This window comes from Mastacembelus armatus, chromosome 18, assembly GCF_900324485.2.
Source record: "Mastacembelus armatus chromosome 18, fMasArm1.2, whole genome shotgun sequence".
Taxonomy (NCBI): Eukaryota; Metazoa; Chordata; class Actinopteri; order Synbranchiformes; family Mastacembelidae; genus Mastacembelus; species Mastacembelus armatus.
Genome location: NC_046650.1, coordinates 11,149,889 through 11,167,955, shown reverse-complemented (window position 1 = coordinate 11,167,955; position 18,067 = coordinate 11,149,889). Strand labels below are relative to the sequence as shown.

The window sequence follows — 18,067 nt, the reverse complement described above, 5'->3', positions numbered from 1 at the left end:
CAAATACACACGTTTAAAGTAAAAAGACGTTTTATTGTTCATTTATGGGAACTTTGATACCAAATTCGGGTTGTGCTGTTTTACAGAACAACTCAAAGGATAATGTATGCTGTAAAATAAACCATGCTGTTATTGCCCTGTTACAGTAAGAGCAATATTAATGTCTTGTAAAGACGCTACTGAGGCTTCACCAGGTCTGCTCGGGAAAAGGCCATAGGCAGAAGTTCACTCAGGCTGGTTTCTTTATAAGATCCATCCGGCTTGGTCAAGTACACAGTCCAGTCTACACCAAACTGGTGGGAGAGAGGTATGCAGGTAGGTTTTTATGTAGGCTACAATAGTTTTCAGTTACTATAACATTATTTGTGCATGGGTGCACTTATCAACAGGCAATGGATATCATAACAAGGTGGCTTACCTCCATCAGAACCTGTCGACAGGCCCCGCAGGGCCCAACAAACCTGTCCTTGATGTCACTGGAGAGAGCAGAGGAGAGGATAAACGCAAAAGAACATGTGAAGCTCCTAAGGTGTCATTACACTGAGAGGCTCACCATGTCACAGCGATGGCCTTGAACTGTCGGTGTCCTTCCAACACGGCTCTCTGGACGGCCGTCCGCTCAGCGCACACTGTCAGACCATAGGAGGCGTTCTCCACATTAGCGCCTGAAAATACAACAATTCCTAAGCTCTGGAGTCTTTCTGTTAAAAGAAGCATTCAGATCCTTTGAAAAACTCCTTATAAGCCATTTGTTTGATTGTGTCATATGAATGAAGCTTTACAAAGTAATGGCATACATTGACAATAACTTTCTTGAAAGTGCAGAAACACGATTAGCAAAATATATTTAAAGTATCAAAGGTAAAAGTAGCACAGATGGTCAGAAAACAATAATACAATTTTACATAATGACTGGATACTGATTAATTAATGTGTAATTAGAATATAACTGGTTTAGGTTGGGCAGGTTGTAGCTACATGACATATTCTGTAATTTATACTTTAACAGTAACATTTATGAAGGATCATTTTAATCTGTAATAACTAGTAACTTACAATTAAAAGGCAGTGGATTCAAAAAGTACAATATTCTTCTCTGAAATGTAGTAAAGTTTAAGTAGAATAAGAATAATACTATATCATTATATGAATAAACTATATCATTGTTGTAGTACCTAAAATGTAGCTACAGTCTATTTCCACGTCTGCGCGTCACCTGTTCGTTCTTACCTGTGATTATAGCGCCATCTGCTGTTAGGATGGCGGCACCGACAGAAAACTCGCTGTAGGGGCAGTATGCCAATTCCCGGGCCTGCAGGCACTTTGCAATGAGCTCTTTAACTTTATCTGCACACAGAAAACAGCGGGGTTACACTTCATAAGGGTCATTGGCGTTTATGATGAGCCGCGCGTAAATAAACAGGTTTGTTGAAGCCTGGACAAACGTGCCTGTCATTGCGGAGGAAGACTTGCGGAGGATCCCAGGTGGACCGTTTTAGACTTCGTCAGCTTTAACAGCAAATAGTGATGTTTTAAAACGGATTTGGATTTACCTTAGCAGACAGGAGCAGTCAAAGCAGCTACTGACCGTTTTTTTACTGGGCGGAAGGCCAGCCTTGTGGATCAATTTTGGGAGTGTCCTGAACATGATAGCACTTGACTTTATACAGCCTCTCGCGAGAAAAGGTGAATTCAAATGTCAAAACTATTCCAACTTTTTAAATAAATAAACTTGAATCAGAATAATCTCTAAGGGACTATGCTACATCATGAATGATGACCATGACAACAAAGGTGGACACAATTAGGCGGGATTCAGGTAAATTGGGACATTTAAGCATTCTCGTAATTTAATACGTCAAGAATCAACATCACCAAAGCTGATATTAAAATACTGTCAGAACACTTCTTTCCACAGAACAGTGGTTTTGATTGGTCTAACATCATAAGAGTGGATGTGGTCTGACCACAGGAAAGATGTGCCACGCAAAGACATGGTGCTGCTTTTCCAATATAAGGCCGTAAATGGACTTTAAGTTAGGTCACAACATATCCCACTGTTTTTTTTTTAATTAAAGTTTCATAACCACTAGATAAAAAACACTGAAAAAAAAAACAGAAATATATTGTTCTGTTTTTACAAAAAATGCTTTGTGTCACCTGAATATGTTACCTGGACACCAAGGTTCAGGTAAAATGGGACACTTTTAAACAAATTACAGCTAATGATTGTTCAAATACCTATTACAGTGGAAGTCAGGGAAGTGGGAAGCAAAGAAAGATGAAGGGAGACACAAAGAAGCAATGATAGGAAAGAAGACGGAGTAAGAAAGGGAAAAGTCTCAATAAGTGAAGTGAGAACAGAATGAAAAGGGCAATAGATGAAGACAGGAGAGAGGTGAAGTCAGGACAAGAACCTAAACTCCAATTTTTTAGCCACGTCCCCAAATCAACTCTGCAGAGACTCATCAGTGGATTCCACTGATATGGTCCACAAAACCCAGAAAGTGTTGTGTTTGTGAGGAATTGGTACAGGGCCCAAGTGCAGATAATGAAAGTACTTTATTGAAAACGCCAAACAAAAGAGAAGCAGAACTCAGGCAGGAATGGCCTGGAGTGGGCACAAACAAAACTCTAGCGTGGCAAACCAGGTAAACATAGCTCAGGTCCAAACATGACTCAAAAAATAATCCAGGGAAGAACAAAGGAAGCCAACCGATGTATGTATAGACATGAAACTCAAGACTAATGGAACACAGGTGCAACTAATCAAGAAAGTGGAACGTAAAACTACCATGAGAACATAACCGGGCGAGGAAGGAACATGGAAACCAAAATAAAAGTCCAAGAATAATAAAATAGTTATGAATCTGCCTGTTTCTGATTATTCTGTTGTGAATGTGTTGCAAAGACAGTGAAAGAGTGAGAGAGGTGGCTGTGGTATGTGTGACGTCTGTAGTCTATTAAAAATGTCTTTATGCAATTAAATAAAAAATAAAAAGATTAACAAAACTCTAAATTATTTATATACACTTTGGGAAGTTAATATTTATGAACATGTTACAAGTTTTAATACATTTATTTAAAAATACAGGCCATTTTGAATCATATCTTATGTACACTTAATGTAATAAAGAAGTTATACAGAAATATTTAGATAGAAACCACAAAATAAACAGGAGATTCTACATCAATGTCTTATTTTTACTGTAGAAGATAAAATTCCCACAAAGTGAAAATGGAGAGCAAACACTTCCACATCTAAGAGCAAAAAGGAATCACTGATAATCATATGAGTGATAAATTATCAGGTAACATCAATGCTTCAAACGTGCCCATAAACGTCCCTGTGCACCGGGGCAGGATGCAGCACCACACTAAACAGCAGTCCTTTGCAGAATCTAGCCAGGGTGTAACCCAATCCCAACGTCTCCCACACTGCATTCCACAAAGCAAATGTGTACAGGGTCTTATTACAGTAAAGACCATCAGCAGCTGTAGGATCATAGTTGGGCTGATACACTGAGAATACCCACACATCTCCTACAGTGCAGGGAACAGAAATATTCAGTCCATTTTGGAAGAAATGATTAAACATCTTTTAATTATTGCTGTAAAACTATTAGAACTGACATCTCTGATCATTACCTGCCAGGAGCCATATGAAGGCAAACCAGCTCAGCAAAAGCAGCAGACAGGCTCTGAAACAGCTGGCTGGCACCTGTGGCTGGGCTGCGTTGCTCGCACAGCAGTGGCACATAAATGGCAACAAAGCCAGCACCAACAGATAGTTTGGGATGTTCGGCTACGGAGGACAGTCGCTGTAATACACAACACCTGCAGTGACAGTAATGTTTGGTTACAGAACAGCTGAGGGTTGCTGGAAGTTATTCATAGACACATATGGGAGAAGAATTTACTCACCGACAATAAATCGTGCCACAGTGGCAACACATGTTACAATGCCAGCAACTAAAAAATGGAATAAATAAATACATAAAAAACAAAGTGACCTGCAAGTTTCATAGTTTTTCAAAGCATATTAATCTAAAGAGCTGTCTCAAACCAAAGATATATTATCAGATTATTAAAAGAACACAAAAAAATAGCTCGTCATTGATACAAATTCATAATAGTGACACATTTCTACAAAGACACACTTATATAATGACCTAAGAGTGTTTGGGGGTCAGTTGGTAAGGGGTCCAGTTGAAGACTGCATGCGGCACCAATGGTTATTGTAACAGGGTGTCGTGGAGCTGCACCTACAGAACAAACACATAAAGTCACTGAGGACACAGCTAATGTGATCAAGTTCATGAAACGACATAATACATGCAAGAGGCATTTAATAAAGGCAGAACTGAAAGAATAACATGGTGTTATTTTTTTTATACTTCAGCGTTTTTTTTTTTCTCAGGAAGGCAGAAGAAAAAGAGGAAGAGAAGGGACGGACAGAGGGAGGGCGGAGACATATGCACAAGGCATTATTTATTTTTTTTAGTAAACAAACATTATTTCAAAAATACATGTCTTATATACTTCCAGTTTAATGCATTTCAGTTCAGATGTCAAGTAATTCTAACTAATCTTAAAGTCCCTAATTTTTTTATGCTCAACTCAAAAGTGAATGTGAGAGTTTGCTTGACTATACATGAGAAGCTGTTTAATAAATATGATCAGACCAGTTTGTTGTGGTTTTATTAAAGCATTACTATCTCTACAGAACTCTATGGAAACAGACGACCGATGAACAAATCAATTAGGCTCAAACATACACACATAACAAGTGAGTAGCACAATGTGAAATCTTTGAGTAGTACAGTTTGTTCAGCGAGTTACTGAAATATCTGAAAATATTGATGCAATCACACAAGAAACCACTTGCCTGCCATTGCTGCTAAACAAGCCTCCTCTCCCCGACTGCGCTGTCAAACCTTTGAGATGTTTCAGACACTTACAGACACAAATGGGGATTTCTGAAAGATGATGTTTCGATACTGTGGTTGACAATAAAACAGGATAGGCCTGTCAGTGGGAGGGCAGGCCTGCCATCTTTAAAAAGTAAATCACACACAGAAAGCAAAAGTAAACTCAGCTGATTATAATAAGTTTGCACATTTAAAATAAATGAATCCAGAATCAACAAACTAAAAAAAACAAAACAATGTACAACTATGTGAGCTCCTTCATACTCGTGTGTAGAAGTGTGCACCACTGGGCAGTTTACACTCAGCACAATAATGTGATCTTTAATATCTCCTAAAATAAGAGTGGTCAAAGGTCAGCACATCAACACTATTCATTTTCTGTATTGATGCCAGATACTTGCATTTTGTTCACATTTCTCACATCTGTAATGTAATATTATATATAATATAATTCTGCACACTAGTTCATTCTTTAACATCCCACACTACACCAGCTCTGTATCTCTGGTTGACAAAGCTGTGTTGTGAACCAGGCTCTTGCTTGTGTTTGCAATAGGCAATAAATAAAACAAATACACTGATATCAGCAGCACGTAGCAAAGGGCATCCACCTCCATAATAGAGCCCCACACACAGATATCCATCTTTTTTCTGGTGTTTGGGTTTTATTGTATTTTTTTCTCTTTTGAGTTGACATTTGTGAGAAAAAGGTTCTTCCCCTTTTTATTTTCTGAGTCCCAATAAAAGATCTACAGCTCTAAGATCAGATTGGACAGAGACACACTGACGCTTGGCCTTTGCTCCCTCTCCCCCCTTCCTGCTCTAACTGTCACTGGTTGTGTTTGACTTTCACAGTGTGAGAGAGCAGGTTGTCAGTCGTGATCTCCACACTCTCATTCACCTCACCCTCTTTTTTCTGTCTTCTTTCTGACTTCGGGAGAAGGAGATACTTGCTAAAAAAAAAGATTTTAATAATAGAACAGAAACTATGTGTTGTACGGGAAAGTGTGCCCGCCTGGTGGGCCTGATCCTGCTGCCCTCAGCCTTCATCTGCATGATCTCCAACTTGTTGCTGTTCTTCCCCAGCGGGGAGAGGCTGGACAATGACCAGATCTCCTTCCAGGTCTGGCTCATGGGGGGACTCATCGGCGGAGGCCTCTTTGTGAGTACTGGATTATGAGACATGTACATCAACAGAAGCTGGTTGGATGATTCATTGTGTGGTTTATAGTCAGTCATTTGCTCAGTCTTTCACAAACCTGTAAAATCTCATTGCTTGTATTTTTAGTCAACATTATTATTTTAGGGAATTACATAGCAGAACAGCCTTATTTAGATCTTTCCTTTTTTCTGTTTAGCTATTGCATAACTGCCTTTACTTCACGTGACCATTTGATAGCAAGGTCTCTGAGCAGATACCTGTCATACTGTACCTTTAAGTGATAACTCATAATTTACAAGGTTATAAAAGGTTTAAAGGAGTAAAGTTGATTTTAAATTATAGTCCAGATCATAAATTATCCAAACATAATAAATGTTTCAAGATGAATTACATGGACCCAGAGTATCTGTTGTTTCTATTTTAACTTAGTCATTAAAAATTCAACGCAACCTGAAAAAATGCTTTTAAAAATTCAAAATTGTATTTACTGATGTACTGTGCACCTTTATACTTTTAATTCACAGACAGATATTGTACATTTTCTCAGATAAAATTGAATCATATCAAAATTTGCATATATGAGGAAATTATATAACACATATTTCAAACAATACATAAATACTGTGTAATGTACTGTATAATAGTACTCATAATGGTAGGCTGAGTTTTTATTGTACTTTGGGATAGTAGCACACATTTTTACTTATGTAAACTTTTCAATTCCAGATTTTCACTTAATATATAGTATTTTTACATTGAGGGATTACTCACTGGGCCTACTGGGCATAGGCCCAGGGGCCCAAGGAGTCAGGGGCCCCCTAGACCACAGAATTATTTGTTGGGAAGTCAATCAAATGAAGCAAAAAACTAAAAAAAGAGAAAAACAGGTAAAGAAAAAAAAGGTGCTAATTCAATGCAAAGTGATAAGAACAAGTAACAATGGGTACAAAGTGATGCAATACAACTACAAGACAACACAAGCTGATAACAAATTATGTGGCTGCTCTGACAAAGATGCTTTAGTATTACTGTTCCCAGGGGCCTAGTGTCTTGATCTGATCCGTCCACGTTTTAACACTGCAGTACTGCTACTTCGACTTAAGTGAAGTGTCGGAATACGTCCGTCCAACAAAACATATTGTACCTCAGAAGAAAACCTTTAGTGAAACTCTCACACCACTAACTGCTGTGACATCATACAATCTCATCACTAAGGATAAAGCTCTTATTGTGTGTTTTTCCATCAGCACTATCAGTCAATAAATACCTGCTAAATATTTAATCTAAAAAAAAAAAAAATCAATCAGCGGGACGTTTGAGTCTTTTGGATGGACACATCTTTATGACTGATAACATGCACTGTAAACCCAGATAAGTTGATTGTACTTAAACCATTTGAGGCAAGTGAGTGAGCAATCACTTGCCTCAAATGGTTTAAGTAATCGACAGTCAAAAAAGTAAATTTGTTTAAGTATAGTCAACTTAAATGCAAAACAGTCAGAACGTAATATTTTTAAGTCATATACACTTAAATGGTTTAAGTGATCTACAGTCAAAAATTAATTTGTTTAAGTAGAGTAAACTTTAATGCAAAATAGTGAAAACTTAATATTTTAAGTCAAATACACTTAAAACTATATTTGCATTAAAATAAATGAAATAGGAAACTTCCAATTCAATGACCACACAACACAGTACTTTTTTTTTTTCAATTTTATTGAAACACAACAAAGCAACAAATATCGTTGATAATGATGCTCTTCGTGAACTATGAGAAAACTAGTTTTCAAACACAAGCTTTAAACCAAAAACAGTAAGAACTGGTTATCAAATTATCAAAATGTTTTGTGTGTTTTTTTTCCATCAGTTACTACAGTATATTCTTCTTTTTTGCTGCAGACGTTTTCTCTCACAATCACTTTGAAATACCCAACTAGTAGTAGGTCCTATGTGACCTGTCTTCATCTTGAAAATTTCCATCAAGCTTGGACACAAGCCATCAAGCACACCAAAGAATTCCTCTTTAAGGTTTCTTCCAACAACCCTGTTAAACTCCAAGTAAACCTGAAATATGCAAAACAAGCCATACAGGCAAAGTTACTTATAACACAAATGAACTTCTCTGAACATGTTGTCCAAGTATGTATTGTATGTAAGAAAAAACACATATTCAAAGGAAACTTCCACAAACCTGGCTTTCTGTGAAAAGGGCTGGCCAGCGTCGGACCATCTGGCTAATGTCAGGCTCATCCTTTACATCCTCATCTCTTCTAAGGGCAAAAGTCATGTCCATGTTAGTTCTAAAAAGTTAGTTTTTTTAACTATTGTTGCCAAATCTTATGTGGAACAACATAAGTTGAGAGCTACTGTTTGTATGCTGGAGTTAACCTCAAATTTACATATTAAAATGCACACATTTCTAACTAGAAACATTTCAGTGGTTTCTAATTTGTAATACTTGAACATAGAAAACAACTCACCAAGTTCACCAAGAAAATGGCGTCTTCTTAACTGCAGTCAACTGCTGATTACAATAGTCCAAACTCATGAAAAACTGAAAAATGCAAATTACATTTTTTTCAACAGCATGTTACTGCAGATAACTCCCAGGCAGAAAACATGTTCATCAAAGGAGGAGGTAAATTGCAGATAAGACCCAATTTACTTCTTGAAAATAAGAAAAAGGCGCAATTTTCTCAGAATCCACCAAGAAGCAAGCCCAGACTAGTCTTGAGTCTTGAACCAATCACAACCTAGAAAAGTGCTGCAGTGCTGAAAACAGGGGTGTGGCCGTAGGTAAAACTTGATAGTTTAAGTTTGTTAAACTTACAAAAATGAGTACACCTAGTGATTGTCTCATATACTCATACTATTTAAGTAATGCGATAAAACTAATTTTTTTAAGTGACATTTACTCAAACTGTTTGCATAGAAACAACTTTTGGGTTAACAGTGTGGTTGTAACAATTAGGAGGAAGTTCAAAGACTTTTCTCACTTCTAACTGCGTGGATGTCACTGTCTCCTGGGACGGGAGAGCGAAACTTGGCTCGGGATTCACAAATATTTGGTTTAACAGATAAGACAACACATACACGTAAAAGTGAAAAGGCATAGGTTGTACCTGTGGGCATGAACACACACCTACAGAATAAAAGCCTTTAAATAACTCAGGATTACACAGCAAAAAAACTCAACCAAAGAACTTTCCCTTTAATAACTCAGCTGATATTTTATTTTGGCAACTTTTCAGATGCTGTGTCCGAGCTGTTCGGCTATCAGGGCCGGGGGCAAGGGTTGCTGTGGAAAAGGTTGCTGTGGCAACCGTTGCCGGGTGAGTAAAGCCATTTAAAAGATTTAGATGTAGGTCTGCATGTCTGCTGGGACAGGCTGAGAAATGATGGGTGGTAAAAGGCAAAGGAGACGGTAAACTCATGTTATTACATTCAGCTTCTCCAGGGTATTTTCATTCTGATTCGTCAGTCAGCAATTTAAAAATTTCACTCTTCATGTTTCTCAATTAGTTTTTTTTTTTTTGAGATCTGTTGTCTCAAGTTTTTTGTTTCTTAAATAACTTTCAAACATTAATAGGTTTATTCTGACCTTTGCAAACAATATTACACATTAGATCTGGGTAATGCTCACACAGCACACGATTCTACTATTCATTAGGAAATAATGGTCAAACACAAAACCTTGGATAATGCTCCCAGCACAGGAAATGTATTTCCAGTACCTGTAGATGCCAGTAATGTCCAATGATAGCAAATACACATAAATGATAACACACTGTGTTTATATCTCTCCTCCAGATGCTGAACTCAGTGTTCTCCTCAGCTTTTGGTTTGGTTGGAGCAATGTACTGTATCAGTGTGTCCTCAACTGGGCTGGCGATTGGACCCAAGTGTCAGCTGGCAGACGGCAAATGGACATACCCTTTTGAAAACCTGGGCACGTGAGTGTTTCTCTCATCTCATTTAATTCTAGAGCAGACAAAACTCATTTTGTTTTACTGTTTGTTTCAAAATACTGATGCAATAGTGTTAAATCCCATTAGAGGGCAGCCTGAACCCATCCTTTGTTGGTTTAGTTTGTAACTTTAATTGGTAAAATCTATAGTCTGTAAATCCAGAATACCTGACAACTATTCCTTTATTTTCTTCTTGTATTGTTCTAACTTTATTTTCAAGTGGGAAAAACGATAATGAAAAATCGTATTAATGTCTGGAGGGAAATTATATTAGGATACACATTAGCTGCAGATAAAAAAAATAGTAAAGCTATAAATTAATTTGCCTTCTCGCGGGTCCCAAAAAATAATCTGAGTTAAAATAAGGTCAAGCGAAAGTGATAATGCTGGAGGGTTAATTCATTTGGCACCAGTGAAATATTTTACAAGCCTGAGCAGGTACAACAGAACCACCTGGTAGAGGCCCATCAGGTGACTGGGACAGCATTGTTAATATGTAGACTATTGCTGTCTGTGATGGCTTATTTTAAAGGGCACCAGTGTTTACAGGGAGAGAAACCAGTTTGATTATACAGTGCACGTTAATATTCAACCTCTGTCAGTCCCTCCTCCAGTGAATTTCATTTCCCTACTTCTTTCTTTCTGTTTTTTACATCCTTTGATAAATTTGGATGATAAATAAAATAGCGACAGCCAGCGGCCTATTTAACACAACGCCTGCCTCTGTACACGTTATCATTAAACTTTTATGTGTTGATAAAACAAATAAGATAAACTGCACCCCAACCTTGGCCTGCTTCACACGTACCTGCATTACTGCTCTGTGTGCGCCCTCCACAATTTTAACACTCTGCGGCTATTTTTCTTTGCAGGGGTAATAGCAGCTACCTTATAAACCAGACGCTATGGTCCATCTGTGAATACCCTAAAGACGCAGTGATGTGGCACGTCGTTCTCTTCTCCATTCTGCTGTCCATGAGCGGCCTGCAGCTGGTGCTCTGCGGCATCCAAGTGGTCAACGGCTGCTTGGGATGCATCTGCGGGGACTGTCGGGACAGCAAAGATGTGAGATGTGAACAAATCCAGAAACTTCTAAAACACTGAGTTAGAACATTTTGAAACAACACAATGACTTTTGAACAGTGTTTCAGAGCCTGGGGGGTCATGAAACCTTCACAGTGGTAATAAAAGGTGGAAGCGATTCAGTTTTAAACAGTTTTATCAAACCGGACCTCACCAACGTGAGGCAGCTTGTTCTGTGCTGAGTGGTTTGGTTGCTGGACATGAGCCAGCTATTCTTAGTCCTTGTATGATTTGCCCTTTTAGCAGCTTCCCACTGCTCTGGTGCTTTAGTGGCATTTTGATTGCTATGCTGGATTTCTGATGGAAAACAGGAAAGGGAAAAAGCTTTGCAGTTTTGATCCTGTGCTAATATGTGTGCACGGAAGAGGCTAGTTTGGCTGATATGGGACTGTAGAAAGACTTGGCCTCTAACAGGAAAATGGCTCCCACTGGTGAGAAGAACTGCACTCAGTTAAAGGAGTAGTCTGACATTTAATGACCACATCATGGTCATCAGTTTTACACTTTTGAACAAATAAATGATATATAATGTACTATGTAGTAAGCCTTGTATAGCATTCACAAACACTGTAGTATCTAAAATGTTACTTAGCATTCTGCTACACTGGTACTATTTAATCAGCCCCATCAGTGTCTGAGAGTTTGATTTCTGTCTGAAACATGAATTGAACATGTGACCTCTGTCCTTTTGCAGGATGATGCTGGGCTGTAAAAATGAAGAAGATCACCCTGCGTTCACCTGCTTTCCCTCCCAGAGTTCTCCCTAAGGGATGTGTCTCAGTGACGCATGTTAGATTTTTCTTTTGATACTCTCCGATTTGGTTTGTGCCTTACACACCTTTCTGTAACATGTCAAAAAACCTATTCTGATATTGTATACATTTTCATACTAGCTGATGGCCTGTGAGGACTGTCTGATTTATTATTGCTAGATGTTCTTCATTAAAATAATTGCTGAATTAACTTCCATTGTGGAGTGCCTACAGGGAACAAATATGGATCAGCATGCTACTATTAATGTAAAGCTACATTAAACGCCCTCTCTCTTTCCTGAAACTTCTGCACCAACCATCATTCACTAATTGATTGTTCAGTTCAAAGAGCAGTTGCACAGGCTCTGCAGTCAGATCTAACAGGATTGCTGTGCAACGAGACGGGGTCAAAGATCAGAATGCCCCATGTGGACACTGTGCACACTGCAGCTGCAAAAACCTGTACAGTCTGTCCTAGCGCCTGTGAGCGCAGGTGCAGGATAAGCTCCTAATCTTTTGCTGCCATGGTGCGGCTTCGTGGTAATTGTTATCTAACTTTTAAGTTAAGGGCCTGTTGTAGATCTGCACCTACTGTAGGTAAATATAGACATAGTCTCTTGAGAGAGTCCAAATATCCCTAAGCTCTATAGTGCAAAGCTAAAGCCAAGCACTGTCTGCCAGTACAGACAAAAGCATCTAGGCCTGCTTCAGTGGCCTCATTCCTTCATTTATAGTCTACTGAACACTTTTCAGTCTTTTTTTAGCAAAAGCCTCAATAAGAATGAAGCCTGTGTGTGCAAGTAGGTGAATCACAATCATGCCTTTTAGCTTTTCCGTGCACTTTTGTTTCTGAACATTTTTTGCTCATTATTTTCCATCACATACTTTAGGACAGGGCAGGGAGACTGTGAGGAAAAAAAGGCCTGTGCCCAACACTGTGACTATCGTGGCTAACTGATTGGCCCATGTTGTGCAGCTGTCTTATATAATGCACAGCACAAAGGAGAGGAAGCAGAAAAAGTGAGAGGAATTTGGAATAAAAGAATGGCTGGGACAAAGGGAGGGAAATGGGAAGGGGGCCCGTTCTCAGCCACTTCTCATTCAAATCGTAGCCATACTGAAAGAATCCAGAAAGGCAAAGAAAGTGCCGGTTGATAATGTGGTGGACAAACTGTGATGTCAGTGCAAGCATACATTGAGACTTTAAATACAGAAAATTATTCAGAAAAAATCAAGAGGAGAGGACTAAATAAAGGACACTGAGGCAAAAAGATAGTTCTCTGAGCACAAAATTCCTCTATACCCACCTTTTACCCTGTGGTGAGGTCATTATTTAGAAATGTACCCCTTTTCCAAAGATGAGCCCCTCCTCCCTGCTTCAGCCCCTCTTTTCAGGCTCCACCGGCATAAAAGAAGAGAACACAGGACAATGAGCTGGGCAGAGTGGACCACAGCAGAACCCAGACAGAACAAAACAAACGTGCAAATCATGAATCAGTATTAAAATGTTTCACACCTCAAATTAAGGCACTGCTTGTCTGTGCTTCTCCTTTATTTTCTTGTGCACACTCACAACCACAACATCATTTAAAAGCAACAGTCATGCTGTAGCCGGTGACTGAACACAAACTTAATCTCAGACACACGTAACCAATAACTCAGCAGTGTCCACCGCCCAGTAATTATGTCAAATGACCCCAGTCAAGACACAAAACAGACAGGCATATTCAGCAGGTCTGCAAATTTAACATCATCATCATCACTATCTCTAACTTTGATCTATGCTTTAAGTAAAATTATTCATTTTTATCCAACTACTACAGGTACAAAACTAATAAATAATTTAATTTTGTTTAATTTTTGTATAATTTAGTTTGTAACATAAAGATATGTGATAATAAAAAACTGTGCTCTTTCCTGTTGGTTTGTCAAACAAAAATAACATTTTAGAGTATGACCACAAACACAGGCTGGCACTACAATCAATTACATCCAGATCATCACATTACAAATAAGACACAATGTCATTAATGTCTTTTGTTGGCAGTATGCACATGAACAGAGCTAGTGTTGCAGTGCTAGTTCTGATCCGCCTGGACCTGAGGGATTTGATGGATTTGGTCTGCTCTCCAAAAGCCAAAGGCAGCATCTACATATTTGGTCAAAACTGAGATAAGAACTAATTCAGTTTTTCACTTTTTTTAACCACACGGACACCGCCAGCTAAAGCAGGAACGCTATAATAAACAGAAGAGCTGCAGAGGAAAGTTTGCTGCTCTTTGCCCTCAGTGCCTTTAGTATCACAATCAACTCATTTGCATGATTAGTGACCGTGTTCAGGCTCAGTGCAGGATTAATGTGCTCACTGAGAACAATACGTGTTCAGGAATTTCTCTTGCTGAAGTGAAAACAAGGTGTGAGACGGTGACATAATGTACAGAGGTAGTGGTGGTGGTGGTGGGGGGTTCACAGCGGCTAAAACCAGCCGTGAGCAACCTCAGCCAGTTATTCCTGGTACCCCCCCACCCACACACACACACGCACGCAGAAGCATGTACAACATCAGCAGAAGATCAACAAACGCTGGGTGTGGGAACGTCTGGAGGTCTGGGAGACGAAAGGAGGAGGGAGGGGACAAGATGGGAGAACAGGGACTCGGGGTGTGGGAGCAGTAAACACACACAGAGGACTAGACTGGTTTGATCCTGCAATGACTTGACTTGTGTTTGTTTACACCATATTTCATTTGGTCTCTGAATTTATTTACCCTGATTATTAGATATTTCAGGACCAAAGAATAACTTGATGGCTGGAGAGACATTTTAGCATCTCTCCTGTATATTTTCTACAGCAGTACATTTGTAAAATCCACATAGTAAAGAAATTATTTGGATCAAAGGCATAGACGTTTTTTTAAATCAAATTAGCCTGTATTTTGATTCAGCTCCTAAACTGCACTAATAAATCTCCTTTTTCTAAAGTAAAAAGGCTGGAAACCACAGATTTACACATCAAACAATTACTGATGTGAGAAATGATGTTAGATATTTAAATCTAATGCAACTCTACATAGAAAAGCCTAAATGAGGATTTTTAGATCCTATTTGAAGCATTTATTCAAACATGTCTTTTACTTCAGACTGAGTATTCCTGGATTATTGAATGGCAGTTTTCACATTCAGTCAGTCTGGGTTGGAGTCTTTCACAGTCCTGCTATTCTGGTCTCCATGCCAGTGGAGCAATACCACAGAGGGATTAAACTGCCAGAGGAAAATTCACTTGGCATGATGTCGGTTTTCACCAGTCATCCAGTTTGACCCAACCAGCTGAAAGGCTCTGCTATCGCGGTGGCACCTGAGGCCAGTAGGACAGAGGGAGCGGTGTGGTTTCTGATATTTGAGCCTCCATGTGCACTCGCAGGAAGCTACTGTGCTGCCTCATATTTGGACCACCAGCACTCGTCACCTTACAAGGAGAGGAATGAGGGTGTCAATGCCCGGAGGTGACTCTGCAGTGGGACCATTTGATTGTCTGTATGGGCACGACAAAAACCACGTACGACCCACTGTTAACTGAGCACAAAGAGGTTTAAAATTAGAGGCCATGTCGGATGAAAGTATGGCCATCATTCATCCACCTTCACAGGTGTAAATCTGTTCATGTGATGTGTGCACATGCACATCACTATGGGTAAGACTAAGATTTGGAAGCTGCCATAAAACATGCAGCAGCAGCAGTCCTAACCCTTCATTCCCCCTGACAGATTGTTAGAGCTCACATTCAGCTCGTTTCTCTCTCTGTCCCTCTGACTACCAGACTGAGCTCATGCTCCGTTTGCAGTTTGGTACAAGTGGCACCAAAATGAGTGAAACAACAAATGCACGGTTTGAAATGATCATCAGGACATATCACTTACACTGTGATTTTAAAAATCCAATTATAACAATCACTGTGGTTCTTGACAATAAGAACCTTTGTTAGTCAATTGTTCTTTGTGTGTGATCATCAAAAAGCCACACATGTGAATAAGCCAGTGTGATTGTATTATGACTATTGTTGAGCTGTTTAATGAGACAGAATTAGTGCAGGCTGGCAGCTTGATCTGGTTACAAGCTGTACTCATGGGTATAGTCCCAGAAAATGTGCCTGCTGCTACACAGACTGTTTCCTGGGTGATGTCTGACCAGCAGGCCTGGACTCATTCTGAGTACATTTCCAGCAGGACAAACCCGTGCAGCCAGTGAGCTGCCTCAAACCCAGGCCAGAAAACTAACAAACAGCAATAAACCATCTGTCCTCTCTGCTTCTGTCTTTCGAGTGTGTGAATGTTCTCGTTCAGACCTGTCTGTACAATAACATCCAGCAGGTTTGGCAACATCACAGATTCTCGTTGCAAATCCAGTTTTTGATTGACGCTTCAGGCAGATGTTGAGGCAGCTCTGGGCATTTTTAATCGCCTTGTGTTTGCACGTACTGTACACTGCAAAGACTCTCAAGCCGCGGGCTGCAACCAGCTCTGCGTGACTCACTGGTGCTGGTGACAAGGAAGCGATCACCGTGCCACAGCTTTATTACTTGAAAGCATAATTTACCTCTGCCAAGAGTGTTCTGTCTGTGCCCTTTGTTACGGCCTATGGTGCTCACTGATATCTCAAAACGCTCATCAGGGTTCCATGAAATCTGTGAGGCAAGAAACAGGCAATTACATGTCAGAGTTTATTCAGAGGTGAGCTTTGAGAGAATTGATTCCACAGCCTGTATTTACATTTGCATTGACAAGAAATCTATTTGAATGAAAATTCAAATGTTCTCTAAATGAGCTGTATTGCAATGAGCTATACATCAGTAAAGATGGATTTCATCTTAAAAAACAAAAAGTGGTAAAGAGAAATTAATTGTCTGCTGTAACCTGAAGTATCCGCCGCTGGTCAGTTGTCTAACGGGATGAGTTAAGGATTTCATCCTCAGATGCCTTTCTTCTACTTCTCAAATGCTGCTTTCTTTGTATTTTGAACATAAACAGATATGTAACTTTTCAGTTCATCTTGCCAATAAAGCGGTTGTGGTGAAGGTAATACTGACGTTTTGTTTGAGGTTAAACATGGAAAAAAAAAAAAAATAGGAATCTTGTTCGCTTTGGGAGCTGACCGTGAAGCGTGCGGCCATCCACCATCCCAGCCTTTGGTTTTCCAGCCCATTTAAGCATGAAATTATGTCAGATCTTGTGTCCTTTGCATCATATTTTCATTGGCAAAAATGTGTTTCTGTCTTTTGTGGGGAGTCTAGTTAGAGTCTGGTTATTAAGCACAGGAAAAACTGCTCAACACCATTTACAAAACAAAACAGACAAAAGCAGACTATTTAAAGGACTGCTAAAACGAGTAAACTAAAGCAGGGAAAGAAAATCATAAACAGTTCAAAAGTAGAAAGTCCTGCTGATGATGATGATGACCTCTGACCTCTCTAAGTTGGTCCAAGAATAATAATAATAATGATCTCATCAGCAAACAAAAACAAATATGTGATAACAGCTTCTTGATCATAGTTGCAGAGGTAAAATCACCACCATTTATGGATTTATGAGTAATTTTATAAGAGCAGTATAACACATGGATCAATGACTTGTTCACTACAAGGAGTAGCTATTTATGCACAAGCTATTTCTGATGAAAATATGTGTTATCTTTAGCAACAGATATGTGGATGAGGCAAAACAAAGCGACGCATGCAGACGGCAGCGGGCAGGGAGAGACGCACCAAATGAGGAAAGGAGCTGAGAGGGAGGGGAGGGTGCAGGCGTGTGCGCTCCCTCCCTCTCAGCGCTCCGGGGATTAGCTATTTAAAGTCCAGCCTCCCCCAGCGCCACAGAAACCTTTCCGTACTGCCACAACGAGGACGCACCAGGACGTGCATTTCAGGACGCGCTCCTGGGGAAACGCACTGAACCACATTTTAAACAGGGGGAGAGACAAGAACAGTCGTGTTGTAGCTGGAAGTTTGTTGGGAAGATCCAATTTTCATTCCCGGGTTTATCTCAGCAGGTAGGTAAGAACATTTAACCTATATTAAACCTTATTTTTTACACTTTTTTAATTTAAAAGCTCTGATTGGGTGAAATAAAGGGTCAGGGTGAGTATAATGCTTGACAATTAACACTAATCAAAACAACTG

At 39.5% G+C, this 18,067-nt stretch overlaps 2 protein-coding genes and 2 long non-coding RNA genes across 4 annotated transcripts; 1 reads left to right on the top strand and 3 right to left on the bottom strand.

Annotated features, from left to right (window-relative positions):
- Nucleotides 1-12: 12 nt before the first annotated feature.
- Nucleotides 13-1,614, bottom strand: LOC113123891 (cytidine deaminase). Its single transcript, XM_026296255.1, has 5 exons — nucleotides 1,450-1,614; nucleotides 1,231-1,347; nucleotides 554-665; nucleotides 419-476; nucleotides 13-293 (listed from the first exon to the last, which is right to left on the bottom strand). Exons 1-5 carry the CDS (start codon nucleotides 1,454-1,456, stop codon nucleotides 177-179), a joined length of 411 nt encoding a protein of 136 aa, XP_026152040.1. The 5' UTR covers nucleotides 1,457-1,614; the 3' UTR covers nucleotides 13-176.
- A 929-nt stretch (nucleotides 1,615-2,543) lies between these two features.
- Nucleotides 2,544-4,247, bottom strand: LOC113125208 (uncharacterized). The gene is made up of 4 exons (XR_003295129.1): nucleotides 4,173-4,247; nucleotides 3,925-3,972; nucleotides 3,649-3,837; nucleotides 2,544-3,543 (listed from the first exon to the last, which is right to left on the bottom strand). It is a non-coding gene; the product is annotated as an uncharacterized LOC113125208 (long non-coding RNA).
- A 1,544-nt stretch (nucleotides 4,248-5,791) lies between these two features.
- tm4sf5 (transmembrane 4 L six family member 5) lies at nucleotides 5,792-13,247 on the top strand. The gene is made up of 5 exons (XM_026319041.2): nucleotides 5,792-6,093; nucleotides 9,345-9,425; nucleotides 9,904-10,046; nucleotides 10,934-11,126; nucleotides 11,839-13,247. Exons 1-5 carry the CDS (start codon nucleotides 5,920-5,922, stop codon nucleotides 11,854-11,856), a joined length of 609 nt encoding a protein of 202 aa, XP_026174826.1. The 5' UTR covers nucleotides 5,792-5,919; the 3' UTR covers nucleotides 11,857-13,247.
- LOC113137428 (uncharacterized) lies at nucleotides 7,807-13,341 on the bottom strand. The gene is made up of 4 exons (XR_003296359.2): nucleotides 13,204-13,341; nucleotides 8,574-11,107; nucleotides 8,285-8,363; nucleotides 7,807-8,157 (listed from the first exon to the last, which is right to left on the bottom strand). It is a non-coding gene; the product is annotated as an uncharacterized LOC113137428 (long non-coding RNA).
- Nucleotides 13,342-18,067: the final 4,726 nt, after the last annotated feature.

Coding starts and splice junctions, on each gene's coding strand:
- LOC113123891 (XM_026296255.1), bottom strand. Junction 666..1,230: donor AGATGGCGCTATAATCACAG/GTAAGAACGAAC, acceptor TTGTATTTTCAG/GCGCTAATGTGGAGAACGCC. Junction 477..553: donor AAGGCCATCGCTGTGACATG/GTGAGCCTCTCA, acceptor TGCTCTCTCCAG/TGACATCAAGGACAGGTTTG.
- tm4sf5 (XM_026319041.2), top strand. CDS start 5,920: ATGTGTTGTACGGGAAAGTGTGCCCGCCTGGTGGGCCTGATCCTGCTG. Junction 9,426..9,903: donor GCTGTGGCAACCGTTGCCGG/GTGAGTAAAGCC, acceptor TCTCTCCTCCAG/ATGCTGAACTCAGTGTTCTC. Junction 10,047..10,933: donor CCTTTTGAAAACCTGGGCAC/GTGAGTGTTTCT, acceptor TTTTCTTTGCAG/GGGTAATAGCAGCTACCTTA.